The 16,019-nt window shown below is 52.1% G+C and overlaps 1 protein-coding gene across 1 annotated transcript in view; it reads left to right on the forward strand.

Moving 5' to 3' along the window:
* Positions 1-13,561: 13,561 nt before the first annotated feature.
* Positions 13,562-16,019, forward strand: part of LOC122186074 (protein CEPU-1) — a 243,687-nt gene continuing 241,229 nt past the window's right edge. Inside the window, exon 1 of the mRNA XM_042882450.1 lies at positions 13,562-13,763. Within this exon, the coding sequence (XP_042738384.1) occupies positions 13,688-13,763 (76 nt within the window). The 5' untranslated portion in view covers positions 13,562-13,687. The remainder of the gene's footprint in view (positions 13,764-16,019) is intronic.

The raw sequence follows: 16,019 nt of genomic DNA on the forward strand, positions 1-16,019 counted from the left end.
CCATTCTCCTGCTCAGCTGTGCGTTAGGAAGGGAAGTGGCAGAGCACAGAAGCCCCACGTGCTACAGACAGACCCCACAGCTGAGGGGAAGGAATTAGTCGCTCGCACACCGCGTTCCAGTCGAGATCACAGCTCGGCGAGAAAATAGAAGCAGGAGAGGCAGACCTGCTATCGCCTCCAACCCCTCTGATATGAAAACGGAGGAGAAAAGCCAAGTGCAGAGCAGATGAGAGAGACATTTGCCTCCTCGTGTGCAGGCTGACAGGAGCGGGGCCGGCATTGTCAACCCCAACCTTGGGAAAGCCACGATGAGAGCAGGAAAGTCTTTGCAAGACAGGATCCCCCACTTGCAACGAGCACGAAGCTTTAATTTCCAGCCCCAGCTGGTTGTGAGATATTGAGCATTAAAATCACATTATTCTGATTACTGTCTTACTACGTTTTCCACTTTTATTCCTCACTTGGACTCCAGCTCGATTTTAGTGCGTACTCCCTCCAGATCCGCCGGTGCCAGGAGTCAGTGCTGTATACCATTGGAACGCTCAGCCTCCCGGCTTTCAGATGGTATAATTAAAGCATTAATCTCTTACTCCAGCAGTCTGTAAGACAGCAGCTGCTAAAATAACATGGAAGGAACTGCTACAGAAAGGCGCTTTGGTTCCTGGATGGCAGCAATGATTCTGTAGGGTCGGCACACATTGCGCCCTGGTAGGGTGGGTCTGGGGTGAGAACAGAAACTGCTGCTGGGTTTCAAGTCTGTTCCTCCTTAGGAATTGAAACCTCCAATATGGTTAAGGATACTGACATCTCTGTGCTGTGTTGAGGTTTGGGACCTTCACTCATTCCAGTGTGGGACTCGTGTAGGTATGGAAAGTGGAGGAACTGGGGAGCGGTGATGCTTGTGGACATTCAGAGAGTGGGGGGACCCCCTGCCTTGGGGCTGTTCAGAGCTATGGGGATGTGGCACTGAGGCACATGGTCAGTGGGCAGGGTGGAGTGGGCTGGGGTTGGGTTTAGGGATTTTAAAGGTCTTTGCCAGCCTGAATGATTCTGTGATTCTATGCCGGGCTCATTTACAGGCTGGGAGAGCAGCAAAGCCTTCATTTATCCCCACATGCACATGGTGAGCTCTGGTGGTGGGAGAACAGCTCCTCCCCAGGTGCCTCTGAACACAAGCTGGGTTCTCCTCATCAAGATGCGAGCTGCCAATGATTTTCATAGCTTGATTAACGCTCTTCAGACCAATTTCCTTTGGCTGCTGTGGAGGAGCTGAAGGAGATGGATGTTTTCCATTACTTGATGTAATGACTGCAAGGCAGCCTAATGAAACCTATGCAGGCAAAGTTTACAAAAAGGCCACCAACAGGTATCGACGGCAGGGCTGGGGCTCAACGTTGGGTCAGTGGGTGCTGATGAAGCAGGATGGAGGAGCAGCGATGTCTTGGCTGTGGGATGGGATGGGGATGGAAGAGAGGAGAGAGATGGAAGTTTGTGTTGCCCCCACAGCAGATGCCTGCTTTGTTCAGCTTGCTGATGCAATGTCAATGCCTGCTGGACATTGACCTAGATCTGCACTGAGAGGATCTCTGCATGCATGGCTGCAAGGTGATGCTAGGAGCTGGCTTTATGGACCTGCACTTCATTATGCTGAGAACAGGAAAGCTGTATTCCTGCTGGGGAGAGGTTAGCCTGTAATTTTCAACTGAGCGAGCAGGTCAGGCAGGGTCCATGAGACAGGAGGCTGCAGGAAGCAGCTCCTTTGGCTCTCCTCTTCCCCTTTTGCAGGTAGTGGCTCCCACCTGCAGGGCTGCAGCACGGAGGGCAGAGATGCTGCAATGTGAGCAGCACCACGTGCAGGCAGGGATGGCATCCACCTGCTGGCGTGTGGTTGAGCAGCAGATTTCATTGTACCTCTGGAACAGCTGCAGTTAACAAAAGATGAGCGGCCCAAGGGCCAGTTTCATCTTATGGAGGCTGTGGGAGATGGCTTGAAATGTGCCCACGAGCACTGAATGGGGTCTGAGCCTAATTAGCCCCTGAGAGGCACTGGCTTGGTGTGTGAGATGGATGTTGCATGGGCTCCAGGCTGCTCTGTCCTGCACAGAAGGGCTGGATGTGAGCCTTGCACTGCTGTGATCCTGCAGAGAGATCACAAAGGGCACACGGGCTGTGCAGAATGAAGCTATTGCCGTGCCAGCTGCTGCTGAAAGGCAGTGAGAGAGCCATGTCCAGCCCCACGGTGCCTGTGGGGTGGGCAGGGGATGACTGAGATCCTTCCTCCAAACAGAGCACATACCTCCAGACCTTGGGCACTTGCTTGCCACCAGCCAGGTCTGTGAATCCAGATGTGGCACAGCTGCATGCAGTCCTCATTCTCCTGGAAAGAGATGCTGACAGCAAACAGCCCTGGGGCTGCACCCAGCATGGAGGTTGAGGTACATATAAATATATATATAGGTATATTTCACAGGCAGAGCAGCAGCTTACGGTTCCCTGTGCTTTATTCATGACTCAGCCATTTCCTCATCTACCAAATGAGGATAATGATGCGTTTTTGTGTCCCAGGTGTGTTCAGAACACCGGCAACAATGCAATCGAAGTGAACATTTCCATTTTTTTGGGCTCCAAGAGGAAGTTCTAAGTGAGGATAATTCTTATTTCATATCTAATGCTGCGGGAGGTGTGGCAGAGTAAAAAGTCCCATCCAAAGTAGGAGAAGTGAAGGGGAAAAAACAGTGTGTGGGTCCACACAGGGCTGGATGTGCTGAGCAAGCACCCGTAAATCAAGGCAGCCAAAATTAAAGGCCTTGATAATGGGTTGGATTAATCTGCTCTGACTTCTGCGTCTAAAAGTTCGATGTCAGTGCTGGGGTTGGTTGCCTCGGGCTCCCTCCTGGTCCATGGACAGAAATAGGCATCTCCAGAGGCCGTTTATTTCCTACCAGAAAGACGGGTGAGATGAATTGCCCTCCGGAGGTGCTGGCCTCTGTCCATTGGCAATGGGAGCTCTGGGTATTTTGTTGGTTTGTTTTTTTTTAACATTTATTTTAGAAATACATGTGGGGAGGTGAAGGAAAACCCTTAAATCCCACCAGGACTGAAAGGAGAGCTCTGCACGGGATGGGATCTTTGGGTGTAGGGATGCAGCATCTCACCGGGGTGCTGGGGGTGCCCCCTTATCTTGCCAGGCAGTTGTACTCCCAACTGATGGGGTTTTGTATCCATGCACTCTTCTCATTTGATATGGAAAAGCAGAGGGATGCCCTGCAAGCCCGTGCTGCACTGCTGCGTGTAGGAGAGCCAACCTCTGTGAATGGCAGCAAGCAAACAGCACAGCTCAGCTGGCATTTGCATGTGGACACTGGAGCGATGGGCCACATTATAACATCATAAAGCAAAGGGAATGGAAACAGCGAGCTCCTAACTACCAAACCCTGAGTTCTGTGCTTTAAAACCTATTCGAGAGGGCTCAGAAACAAACTGTGCACTTCCACGGTCTCCTGTGTCCTCCTTCTGTATTTCAAATGAATAATAGATAAAGGAATCATTTTATTTAAAGAGAATGAGAGAGTTGAATAGAGTTTGCCTTCAAAAAAAACCAACACACCAACACACACAAAGAGCGCTGCAGCGCTCGGCCCTGATTGCTGCTCTAAAAGAAAAGTTGGCTTTCCATTTATTATGGAAATAAATTAAGTTGATTGTTGGAAAGTTGTATGCAGGGTAAGAACGGTGCCATTGTGAGCTGCAGAGAGATGGATGCATTTAATTTACCCCATTGGTACGTTCAGTGCATCCTCACCACTGGGTTTTGCAAGGGACATTTTGGGGATGCAAATCTGCATCTGGGGCAGTGGTGACAGGGGGTGGAAAATTCCTTGGAGGGGAAAGATGTGAGTTTGAACTGTTGAGTTTTGCTGCAAAACAGTGCAGGGAAATGTGTGCGGGAGAGCAAATGAAGGGCAACGTCTTGAGGGTGGAAAGGGAGCTGCAAAATGTCTGCTGATGTTTATGGGCAGCAAAGGTGAGAAGCAGCCCTGTGTGGCTGTGCTCCCTGTTTGCAGCGTGCTCCAGCCTGGTGCCTGCAGGCCATCTCTCCCTTTGCACAAAGCTGCCACCCCCACGGTGGCATTTACACTGCTCTGGAGTGTTTTCCTTTCTGTTACTGCTTGTTGTAGCTGAGGAGCGGGGCGACCTGTCTGTGTGGCTCAGCACCTGTGGGCAAACAGCAAAGCAGGGACGTGGGGCAGCATTTGGGCTCTGTTCATTCCTTGTTTGGCTTTGCAAGCTTTGACTGGGCAGAGCTTCTCAAGAATCATCTCTCCAGCTGCTCTTTGGATTGTCCTTCTGACTCTCACATCCCTCGCTGCCATGTGCCCACACTGCTGGTGACCCCCCAGGGATGCTGGTGACCCCCCAGGGATGCTGGTGACCCCCCAGCAGCTGTGCAGTGCAGCGCTGCTCTTTTGGAGAAGAAATTTTGGGCCGTGCAGGATTTCTGCTTCCCGTGATCAATTCAGGATCAGCTGCAGCAGCGCAATGAATTTAGGGCCAGAAGGGACTTTTAGATCACATAACCAGGCCCCAGAAAGTCATTAGATGGCTCTTTCCTGAGCCTCAGATTTCGTGTTTGTAGAACATACATCTTCCAAAAAGGTGCTGGGGGTTGATTTATGTATCTCAGGAGATGCTGCATGCAGGACTGCCATTGGTGGTTTGTTTTAAAGGTTAATCATCCTCGCTGCTAAACATTTGTGCTTCATTTAATTTGTCTGCCTTTACCTTTCAGGTGTTGCCCGTTGCTGTGTCTAACACCTGGCTTTGTCTCTGACCCACCCCACACCTCTCTCCCTTCTCTCCCCCAAACCAAAGAGTTTCTCAGCATCCTTTATCTCAGTTAGTTTTTAATCAAGCCATTTGTTCTTGGAGCCTTTTTCCACTTGCAGTTCCTCTTTTGCTTCCCTCGTTCGGTTGTTATTTCAAATACAAACAGGAAAGACATGAAAACCAAAAAGTGCTCTGCAGGGCTGAGTTAGAGGGGTGGGATGAGGCCATGTGTGTCCCACTGCCCCATCACACCGAGCTCAGGGCTGTTGCTGGGCTGGGGCCAAAGAAGGGGGAAGCTTTTGGGCTTTAAGGAGTGCAATAGATTTTAAGTTGTGTTTCCTTTAGTGAATGAGTCATGCAATTACTGCAGCCTGAACACCTGGGCCCAAGGTCTCATATCTCCAGGGAGACTTTCACTTTTTCCACACAGTGTTTGTGGTGCTCCTGCATTTGCTGGGAGTGGAGGGTCCTCCCCACGTGCTCCAGTGCTGCTGCGTGTGCACAGAGGCAGGAATTTCCAAGGAAATTCCAGCAGGATTTTCTCCTGCTGTCCCACTGCATTGTGCTCTTGTTCTATGGAAGCCTGCTGGGGTAGAAGCACTGTCCAGCCTTGGTCCATCTGGGATACCTTGCCCCAGCTCAGGTGTTTGATGGCTGAGCTGCAGGCTCTGCAGGCATCCCAGTGGGGAGGGGGCCATTCAGCTGCCTCCTGCAGAGACCCAGCTCTGTTTTTGGGGTTTTCACGTTGGAGTACCTGGAGGAGAAATGGCATGGAGCCACATATGATCTAGTGCCCATGAGGCTGCAGAGTCACTGGGGAAGGGAGCTGAAGGAACCCATATCTGCAATGTGATGGAATAGAAACTGGGAGGAAAGAGGGACTTGCTTGCTCTGCTGTTAGCTGCTGCTCCGGCCCCTTAGCTTGGTTCAGCTGTTCTGGATGATCACAAATCAGGTGTTCCTGATTGGGCTCGTTGGGTGGCAATGGCTGTGGGGCTGTGGTTCGTCCTCCCACCTGGTAGGGGCTGGGGGGGGGGATCAGCTCTGCCCAGATAAAAGGAGAGCAGGAGGGGATCTGCTCAGACATGGAGCTCTGTACCAGGAGCTGGGGGTTGTCTGGGAGGAAAATTGAGTTTTTTCTTGGCGTTGAAGTCATGTGAGGAGCTGCTTCAGTGGGGTGAGTTGGTTTCTCTTGTTGCAAGATGGAGGCCTGGTTCTTACAAAATGGGAGAGGGATTTGGGGGAGTAATCCCCCACCCCATGGCAGCTTGCTTGCACAGCTTAGCTAGGGCTGTGGTGTTTGCAGTGAGCACTGCAGCACTTAGCAGGGGCACAGGGTAAAGCCAGGAAGGAAGGGTTGGATCGGTGGGTGAGGTCTGATGTAGGGAAAATGCTTTTAGTTCTCTTTCTTCTGCTACATTTGGGGCATTTGCATGGCTGTGCTGCTTCTAGGGGTGGTCCTGCAGAGCTCTGCCCTGAGCCCGAGGGGGTTGAGCTGATGTATTTACATACCTTCCCTGCTCTGTGTTTAAAAAGCACCTTGGAAAATGCAGTAAAAGAAGCCACAACTCTTCTCGGTGTGCTCTAGGGGTTTTAATTTATTTTTATTGTTTTGGATGCTTGCTTTGTTGTGTTGTTTTCCTAATACTGGAAGTTAGCCTTACTGCAGAGGTGGCGCAAAGGAAAAGCATTGCACTGGTTTAGAATTGTGTGGGCTTGATAAGGTAGGACGGAGGGATGTGGCATAGATGTCAATAAGCTGCAGAATTACTTCAGATTCCGGCAGAATAGCAAGTCTGTGTTTTTTCCTGTAGTTTCTTGCAATAATGTAACTGGTGATGTATGGACACAGCTGCCCAGGGAGCGGTGGGGTCACCATCCCTGGGGTGTTCCGGAGCCGTGGGGATGTGGCACTGAGGGATGTGGGCACGGTGGGGTGGTTTGGGGTTGAACTGGGGGATCTGAGAGGTCTTTTCCAACCGTAATGATTCTGTGAATATCAGGAGTCAGAAGGGACCTAGCAGGCTCACAGAGTCCAACTCCCATTTGTTGCATTTTCCATCTCAGGGCTGGAGTGCGCAGCGGTCAAGGGGGGAGGGTTCTGTGCATATAATAACTTAATATACAAAAATTGTTTGAAATGGCTTGACTGGCTGCCCCAGTAACTACATCAGAAAGCAACAGTCCAAGTCTATATGAGTGAGCATCCTCTCCCTGTTGCAGGCTGGACCAGGCTGGCTGACAGATGCTCCTGGCTACGCAGGATTGCTGCGATGAGAAGACATCCCCAAGGTAGGGCAGACTTGTTTCTGATTACAAGATTATATGTGTCTGGAGGGCATCAATCTGTTTTCCTGGTTTTCAAGGCAGTTTTTATTGTGTTTGTGTGGTAGTGCTGCCTGTGATGGCTTGTTGGGAGTGCAGTTTTATCTGGCTGGCATTGGGTAACCTTGCTCAATCCAGAACGGGAAGCTTCCGAAAGTGGTTTTGCAAACCTGGAGATGTTTCAGGCTTATGAGGCTTTTGACCTGCCTCATTTCTGCTCGTCTCCTGTATTTCGAAGGGAGAAGCTTAGCAATGTGAATCATGTGAAATACAGTGTGAAATCTTTTGAGTTATCTAAGCCATGCGCATACACACAGGCGCTCCTACCTCCCTTAAAACTTCATCTCTCTTTCTTCTGCTGATCCATGTCGGATTGCTTCGTGCCGTGCTGGGAGGGTGGATGGGGGCAGGTGGGGATGTGCTGCCCTGCCCTGCTTTCTGCCTCTTCTTTGCATTGCTCCACGTGCTCATTACACCTCAGCTTGGCAGCAGTGGGGATGGAGGGCTGACCTCCCTCAGGTTGGGACTGTGCGTTCCTAAACCTCATGCATTCTTTGATCCTTTTTTTTTTTTTTCTTCTTCTTTCCCTGCCCTATTTTACTCAGTACTGTGGCAAAAAAAATGTCCATGAGGCTGAAAAAAGTGGTATTCCTTCCTAAATGTAGAGTCCACCTGCTTCTCATATATGGGTTGTGTGCCCTTCCTGCTGCTTTCCCAGCCAGCCCTTTGCTGCTGCAAGGCTCGTGCTTGTTGGTAGTGCTCAGTCTCTCTGCTGTTCTTTCCTTTTGCTGAGCAGTAATTTTGTGTGGCTTCTGCTCTTGTCAAAGGCAGAAGAAAGCTTAGCCCACGCCAGGCAGCGTTTGAAGCTGTGGGGCGCTGGCTGGGCTGCGTGTCATCTTTGCAAGGGTATCAGTGCAAAAAGGAGGGGAAGAAACCCCAAGGAAAGGCATAAAGATGGGCAGGAATGGAGGAGATGGGCAGAAATGGAGGGGATGGGCAGAAATGGAGGGGATGGGCAATGCGGCTTGAATGATCTTAATGATCCCAGGCTTTCCCAATCATTCAGTGCCGCTGTGTATTTGCCACCTAATTTCTTCCCAACAGCCCTAAACCGAAAATAAAGTGCTGTTTAATAAACACCACTCGGCATTTCATTTCCCTGAATGTTCTGGTAGCAACTGCTAATTATTCCAATGATTTCCCCCCACTGTAATTATTCAGAACCAGCTATTCACGGATCCCTCCATTGACTTGGATATCCATACACTCACACGCTGAAATATGTATATATTTTGGTGTCCTATTGAAAATTCAATAGGATCCAATTTCAGTCGCTATTGCCTTCCCCCTGTGTCTCCCCTCTCCAATTTGCTGATGCTCCAGCTGCACGGTGGAGAAGAAAGGATGCAGCGTCTCACGCAGACGTAAACAACGCCGTCCAACTGCAACGGGGCGAGAAAAATTACTTCCTTGTACTCCTGTGCTCCTGACAAGAGCTGCTTCTATTTCTTTTTATTTTTTTCCTTCCCTTTTTTCTACTACGTTTGATTTTTCCAGCAGTGCTGGGTGGTGGGGAGGGGGAGTACGGAGGGAGTGCTGTTTTTTTGGGGTGTCTGGACATGCTCAAATTGCAAATATGGATTTCTGAAGGCAGTGGGTTTGTTGGCAAAATGGGTGCTGCTCCTCGTGGGGCTGCCTTACCTGCATTTCCCCTATTGGGGGTGGGATGGGATTCCAGCTCTTCAGGTGTTGGGACACAAAGGTGATTGCGGGCTCCTCTGTTTCCCTGTGTGCTCAGCAGATCCCTGAGTCTGTGCTCTCTCTCCAAGCCCTGGAGGGAGCAAAATGAGGAAAAAAGACCAAGTTACACAGAGATGTGTTTATGTTTGGGTCACCCTCAAGAACGGGTGCGTTCGCACAGTAGCAAACCCCCTCTATCTCCTCAAGCCATCTGTTTGCAGAGCTTTGGCCCATGCAGCCGTGCCTCTTCCCTGGGTGGCCTTATTGCCTGCTTGTAATCTGTGGGTAAACAGCCTTCTGAGCTGTGATAAGAGACGTGTGGGAAAACCATCACTGTAAATGCTGGGGATAAGGAATGTGGTTTGTCTGGGGGAAGGAGCAAATTAAGAGGTGAGCAGATTCTTGCTGACTTGCCGGGTCCAACCCTGTTGTTTCACTTGTGTTGCATTTCGCTTGGAACTGGGAGAGTCTTGTTCTCCACATCATGCAGCTGAGTGGTCCTTAGGTGTGTGGTGTGAGCATCCCTGTGATGCTCAGGGACTGACACCAGGGCAGGGCAGACTGTTGGGTCTGTCAGCAGCCATCCCATGTCTGCGTGCACACCTCGACCCAGCCCTTTCTCCATCCATTTGCCCTTTCTTTTTGCTTCTCCTACCATGAAGATCACGTTGTCCCTCAGCACGTAGTTCAAATTTAAAGCAATGTGCCCTGAACGAGCAGCCCCAGCTGGAGGCTGTTCTGGGCACTGGGGCGGGGTGGTGGCCCACTGCCCTGTTAGCACATGGCATTACTGTGTTTAATGTACTCAGTGCTAATCTTTCTCCAAACAGAAACGATCTTGCTGAGTTCAGCACTGAAGGAGCAATAACCAATGAAGGAGATGAGATTAAGAAAACTCACAAGAATCAAATGTGCTGGAAAGGGCTGGGGAAGAGCCAGGGGCGCTGCAGTAAATGACCTCTCAGGGAATTAGGACAAATAAAACCGTGCTCTGTCTCTTCTCCGAGGCACCGTATGGCAGTGCCTCTGCTCTCCCCTCTCTGCTGTGACCACGGATGATGCTGTCAGGGTTATTTCTGCACCAGAGCGCAGCAAACGCTGTGTGGTGAGCAGTGCAACAGGGCTGCAATGAGGGATCTGCGTCGCTGCGTTCAGCAAAACCAACCTCTCGAGCTGGAGGATTGCTGCTTCGGTTGGTGGTAGCATGAGGAGCTTTATTCTGCCTGGAACAGCCTCGAGAGGGCAAACAAACCTCTGTGCTGTGGCTCTCGTTGCAGAGGCTCTGTGCAGCTGATGATCGTGGTGTTCTGTAAGCCAGGAGTGGGGCTGTCCTGCTGTGCTCGCTCTGCAGTGTGCTTTGCTCATTGCTGTGTCTAAATTCCATCGGGCTGTGATGCAGCAACCCAAGCAAATCATGGCAGTGCAGAATTGGAAGGGAAACACGGGGGTCATTGAGCTCAACTCCACGTCTCCACATAGGACGACCTAAAAAAAACCAACTCCAACCATATTTCTGGTAGCAATCCAGCACAGTCCCCCACTGAGCTCTGCTGGGCTGGATGGAGCTGCAGGGAAACCCTTGGGTTCCGCTGCTGTGTTCCCAATTCTAGATGGGGGCTGCAGGGCTTCAGTCCACAGTGGAATGGAGGAGGTTGGGCCCATTGGCCTTGCTTTGCAGCAGCGTGGAGGTGTGCACCCCGTGCTGTGGGGCTGCTGGGGGCTCACCCCATGGCTGTGCTGTCAGAGGCAGGATGTCCTTCACAGAGCCCAGCCATCCCCATGCACCCCGCTGCCTTCGATCCCGACCCAGCGCCGTGCGGGCTGCAGGGATGGCTTGGCAGTGATGTATTTACTACAATTACCATCTCTCTTCCCAGAGGAGGAAAAAATAGATGAATAATATGTTTTGAAGGTGTCATGGAGTGAAAGCAAGAGAGGAGCTTGAGCCTGAACTTATGAATAACTTATAGGCTTCCTCCCTCCGTGCAGTCACTCCATTTGGGCTTATCTTTCCTGCCCGTAGGAGGTGTAATTAAAGGAGTGAAGCTGGGCACAGCGCTCGTCTGTCTGGCTCCGTGTGTGCGAGGTGCCACAGAGCCTCAGTGGGGCTGGGAGGGCTGTGTGACTTTCCGCCACCCTTCAGCAGGGAAACTGGTGTTGTTGCATTACTCGTGGTCTCCAAGCTGTGCTGTGCTCTGGTGTGGGAGCATCCCCCTAAGGCACCTTTGGCACTGATGGCACCTGTGGCAGGGCAGTGGTGGGAGCCCCATGTTGGCAATGGGGAGAGCTTCAGCCCTGGCACCAGTGGGGATTCCCTTCCTGACCTCAGGCGATGACTTTGCCTTTCCCAGCTTTGCTTTCTTTCCCTCCGTAAAATGAGTAATTTGCTCTTGTCTCAACACTTCTCTCCGCTTTCTCTATTTTGACTCCAGCAGCTGAAGGGAGGAGATTGCATTTGAGCAGTGTGCACGCAGCGCCGCGCGCAACGGAGCTGGGATCTTATCAGCAGCTTGTGAATGCTATTGTAATGCATATCGTAATTATAGGTATGCATATAGAGGGATGATGGAAAAAAGAAAAACAGAACAAAACGGGGCATTTCCCTCTGGAAAAAATGGGAGTGAAATAAAGCCATGCCTGGGACTGTGTCAGTTCCAGCAAAAAATGTCTATTAAAAATTATGCAGTGCTGCTCAGCAAGGTCACTGCGCTCCTGTTGGAGCCACTTGGAGGTTTCCTTCCAAAACTGCAAGGGGGGGAAAATAAAATAAGGCATGCAGACTTTTAGGTGATGTGCTGTAATTTCGCCCTTCAGATTGGGGATAAAAGATAAATTTGTGCAGAAACTTTGCCCAAACGATTCCTCCCTCCCCTCTCTTTGCAGCATCCCTCCTTAACCCCACATCCATGTGCGATTTCCAATGAATAACTCCTTCCCCGTCCCCTATCTTGGGAGCACAGCCCTGCTATCTGTGCTTTCCTATCACTGCACGCAGATACGTACGAGGTGATGGATATTAGGTGTTTATTGCACGGCATTGTGTTGAACATCACCTGCTGTTCGACACGAGGAGCTGGTGTTGTGCAGAGCCACGAGCCAGGGCTCCTTAGGAGCTGTTCCGGTGTGTCGGGTAAATAGACATGCCATAAACAAGTGCTGTGTGACTTAGTAATGCATGGAGCAAATCTGGGAAGAGCACTGCAGCACAGGGGCTGCTCTCTGCTTGGGCAGACAGATGGGAAGTTTGGGTTTTAGAGGGGAACGTGTCGATAATCAAGCAAACGGGGTGGTTCTCTGGGTGCTGTAATAGCTGGGGTTGTGTTGTGTTGAGTGCTGGCCCTTGGTGTGACTGTTGGCTGGCTGTTGTGCTGCTGGGACAAAGACTGCAGAGCTGCCCCATAGGAGCTCCCCGGGCTGCAGCCACGCAGGAGGAGCACAGCTGGATGTGCAGAGGTTCCCGGCCAGATCTTCTGGATTGCAAAGCGAACAGCTCAGACTTGGGAATCTCTGAGGAGGAGTCGGTGTAAAAAGCCAAGATATTCTTTTTTCTTTGTGACTTTTCTGCCTATAATGTTGTTTTATGTTGCTGTGAGTCATCTCAAGCAACAGAATGCACCACTAATGAAATGCTGAATATTTAACACAGCGTTATTTATTTGGCCGGCATGAAGGAGGGATCTCCAGGTTTGGTGCTTCCAGTTTTCTCTGTGTTGGACAAATGCTGGATGGGGTCAATGTATGGTGTTGGTCTCCGGGCCCACGCTGGTGCTGTGCTCTCATTATTGTGTTGCATGTGGGCAGATGTGTTGGTTTTGGACCTTTTAGGGTCAGAGGAAGGGGCCGCCTTGGGGAATGGGCTTCAGATAGAGAATCGCAGAACCATTGAGGCTGGAAAAGACCTCTCAGATCCCCACCCCGCAGTGCCACATTTCCATGGCTCTGAACACCTCTGGGGTGGTGACCCTTCTGCTCCCTGGGCAGCTGTGCCAATAGCACTTGCTGGTTAGCTGTAGATGTCCCTATTCAGGTCATTTCCACCTCTAACCATCCTGGCACCTAGCAAGCAGTTCGTTTGGGCGCAGGACCTACACGAGCAGCATTGGATCAGCTGTTAGGAATGGGGCGAGCGCAGTTACAACACGGAGTCCGTTCTTATACGCGCACGGCTTTATCTGGAATAAAAGTAGATCGATGCCACGAGTTAAATTAAATCTAATAGAGGAGAGGTGAAGGGGGGGGGGGCCGAGCTGCCCCTAGGGTCGGGAGCCGAGCCGGGCCGTGAGGGCAGAGCGGAGCGGCCCCGCGGCGGCGCTGCCGGAGCGGTGCGGTGGGAGCGGAGCGGAGCGGGGCGGCTCCGGAGGCGGCGCGGAGCCAATGAGCGGCGCGGGGCGGGAGCGGTGCGCGGCCGGCGGCGTGTGCAGCCCGGGCGGCGTGTGCGGGCCGGAGCGGCGGGCACGCAGCGCCTGTCCGTCGCACCTTGCCGCCCCTTCCGACCCCCCCTTCCCCCCCCCCCCCCTTTTTTTTTTTTATTTTTATTTTATTTTTTTCCCCCCCCCATCCTGCGGTGGTTTTTTTTTTTTTTTTTTTTTCTTTTTCTTTATTTTTTTTTCCTTCCCTATTATTTATTTTTCCCTGTGGGGATTTTTTTTTTTCCTTTTTTTTTTTTTTTGTTTTTTTTTTTCCTTTTACCTCGCCTATTTTTTCGCGCTTCGCTTCGGGAAACGCTGGATTTTAAACCTCTCCCCGGCAGCAGGCAGTGAGTGGGGAAAGGAGGGGGAGGCACGCAGCTCCGAATATGGCCCAGGCGAAAATGCAGCACCCCGTCTCATGGGTGATCTTCGCCGGGATGGCCGCACTCCTCCTCTTCCAAGGTAGGGGGCTACGAGCGTTCGTGATCCTATACCGACATCCTGGGGGTGAGGAGCCCCCAACGTGGGGGGGGCGAGAGGCTGCTGGGGTCCCCCATCCCCCGAGTTGTGGGGGATGCAGCACGGTGACATCTCCCTTCCTGTGCCACCCCCCCCCCCCCACCCTCTTACTTTGCGCTATGGAGGAACTTCTTGATTTTTGGGGAGAGGGGCTGCTGGGCGGTGCCAAGCGGCTCTGCCATCTCCAGCAGCACAACTTGGCTCCTGGAAGAGCCGTACATCCAACAGGCGGTGGGCACGGGGAGGTTCGTAGCCCTTCTCCGCTGCTTTTCTGCTTTCCCCCCCCCTCCCCGGCTTGGTTTGGTTTTCTTTTGCTGGATCCGCCTGCAAGGTCGTCCCAAAAACTCGGTGCAACCCGAGGGCTGAAGAGTTGGGGAATTTATGGTCTGATGTGTTCTGGTGGCGAGCAGTTTGCTCACACCCTGCAGCCCCTGGGGAGGGGATTTGCAAAATAGATAAATAAATGTGTGCACTTTATATATAAAAACAGAGAAACGGGGTGGGGGGGAGGAAGGGGGAGGCGGCAGCCGGTCCCAGCTGGCCGGCAGCGCCGGGCTGTCAGTCTGCGTTAGGCTCCTTACAGACATCTGGAGGGGCTGTGGGAGCGGGGTTTCCTCCGGGGGGTCGCATCCTGCAGCGGCTGCCCGGCCATCTCGGGCTGCAGGAAAGGGGGATGCAGGCGGGGGAGCCCCCCGAGCTCCGTTGTGGATGTATGATCCTGAAGGCTCCGGTTGCCCTCGGGGGTTTTTTGGGGTGCAGGCAGCCCCGGAGATGAGGAGGCGTTTGCATAGGGGATAGTATTGCAGTGGGAATGCTGCAGCTGTCCTGGTGCCTGCTGTGGGCAGCTGTTGCCCTGAGCATCCCTGCTTGGTTCATCCTCCGTGCAGCAGGACCTTGTGTGGGGCTGGGGGCTCGTGAGCGGGGGCTGTGCCCCAGCAAAGCAGGGGGAGATGGGCAGCGCTCAAACTTCTTTCTGCTGGGCCCGCTGTTGCAGGGAGAGCTGCTGGGATGGAGCGGCGCGGGCTGCTTAGCATGCACAGCACACAGCGAGGCATCGCTCCTCTTCGCCTTCCTCCCATTGCCCTCCTCAAGCTCCCGCTGCCTGTGATGCTGCTGGGAATGCTGGCGCTCTGCATCTCGTTCCCCTTGGGGCTCCCGGGGCTGCTGCCTCCATGGTGAGCCCAGGCTGGGCGGTGGGCAGCCATCCTTCTCCTTGCTTCCCTGGTGCAGAATCTGTGCCTCTTTTAGTGCTTTCTTCTGTCTCCTTGCAGCCCTATTCCCTGCTCATCTCTCATGCTTCCCTTCATTCTCCCATCAAAGCCTGCAGATCAAAAAGTTGATTTTTTTTTTTCCCCCTCTGCAGCACAGCAGTGGGGAGGGGTGGGCTGCCTCCTCCTGACTGAAATCCTTTGCACACACACCCCAGCCCCCCCCTGCACTCAGCCCTGCGTGCAGTGTTGGTCCCACAAGGCCCTGAGTCACTGCTGGGTGGGAACAGCTGGAGCTGCAGCACAGCGTGGGCTGGGGGGGGGCAGAGCCATAGGATGGGGGGAGAGGGTGGCATAGGGCAGCCAAAAGTTTGGACCTTTTTTGGAAGCTGGGAGGTGCTGGGTCATCAGTGCTGCATGGGAGAGGGTCCCCCTGGGAGGCTGCGTTGCATAATTGTGTTTCAAGGAGTCATTTCAAGGAAATAAACTTGGGAGCAGAAGTCATTTTGGCTTTTAGCAAAAACTTTCAAAGTGGATTTTGAGCAATTGGGCTTCCATTCAGCCCCAGAGGGAGCGTGTGCATTTACATATGTGTGTGCATTGGCAGATATGCAGCAGCCCCCTGCTGCTGTAGTGATCTTTTCCGCTATTCACAGTATTTCTTTGAATTTTAACTTTCCTTACCTGATGGTGGAACTGGTTTGTGGCTGAAAGCATGAAAATTGTTGTCATGCAGGAAAGAACTGTTTTGCACATCGCTACTCCAAACAGCTCAAGAGATCTGTGCTGCCCTCTGCGGCAGTTTGTCAATACTCCGGGTCATTTACCTATTTGCAGCCAAACAAACAATAAGGAGAGTGGCTTGTGAGTGTGCTTGAATGTGGAGAGGAGCGTGAAGTGGGGTAATTCAGGAGTGCTTGGGCGCCTGTATTTATGCAAGCATCCATTGGTTTGCAGCTTTTGTTGTTGGTTCTCTTTCCCTTTCCCCTGG

Source organism: Lagopus leucura, unplaced genomic scaffold (genome assembly GCF_019238085.1).
Source record: "Lagopus leucura isolate 7727_CA_CO unplaced genomic scaffold, USGS_WTPT01 Super-Scaffold_100034, whole genome shotgun sequence".
Taxonomy (NCBI): domain Eukaryota; kingdom Metazoa; phylum Chordata; class Aves; order Galliformes; family Phasianidae; genus Lagopus; species Lagopus leucura.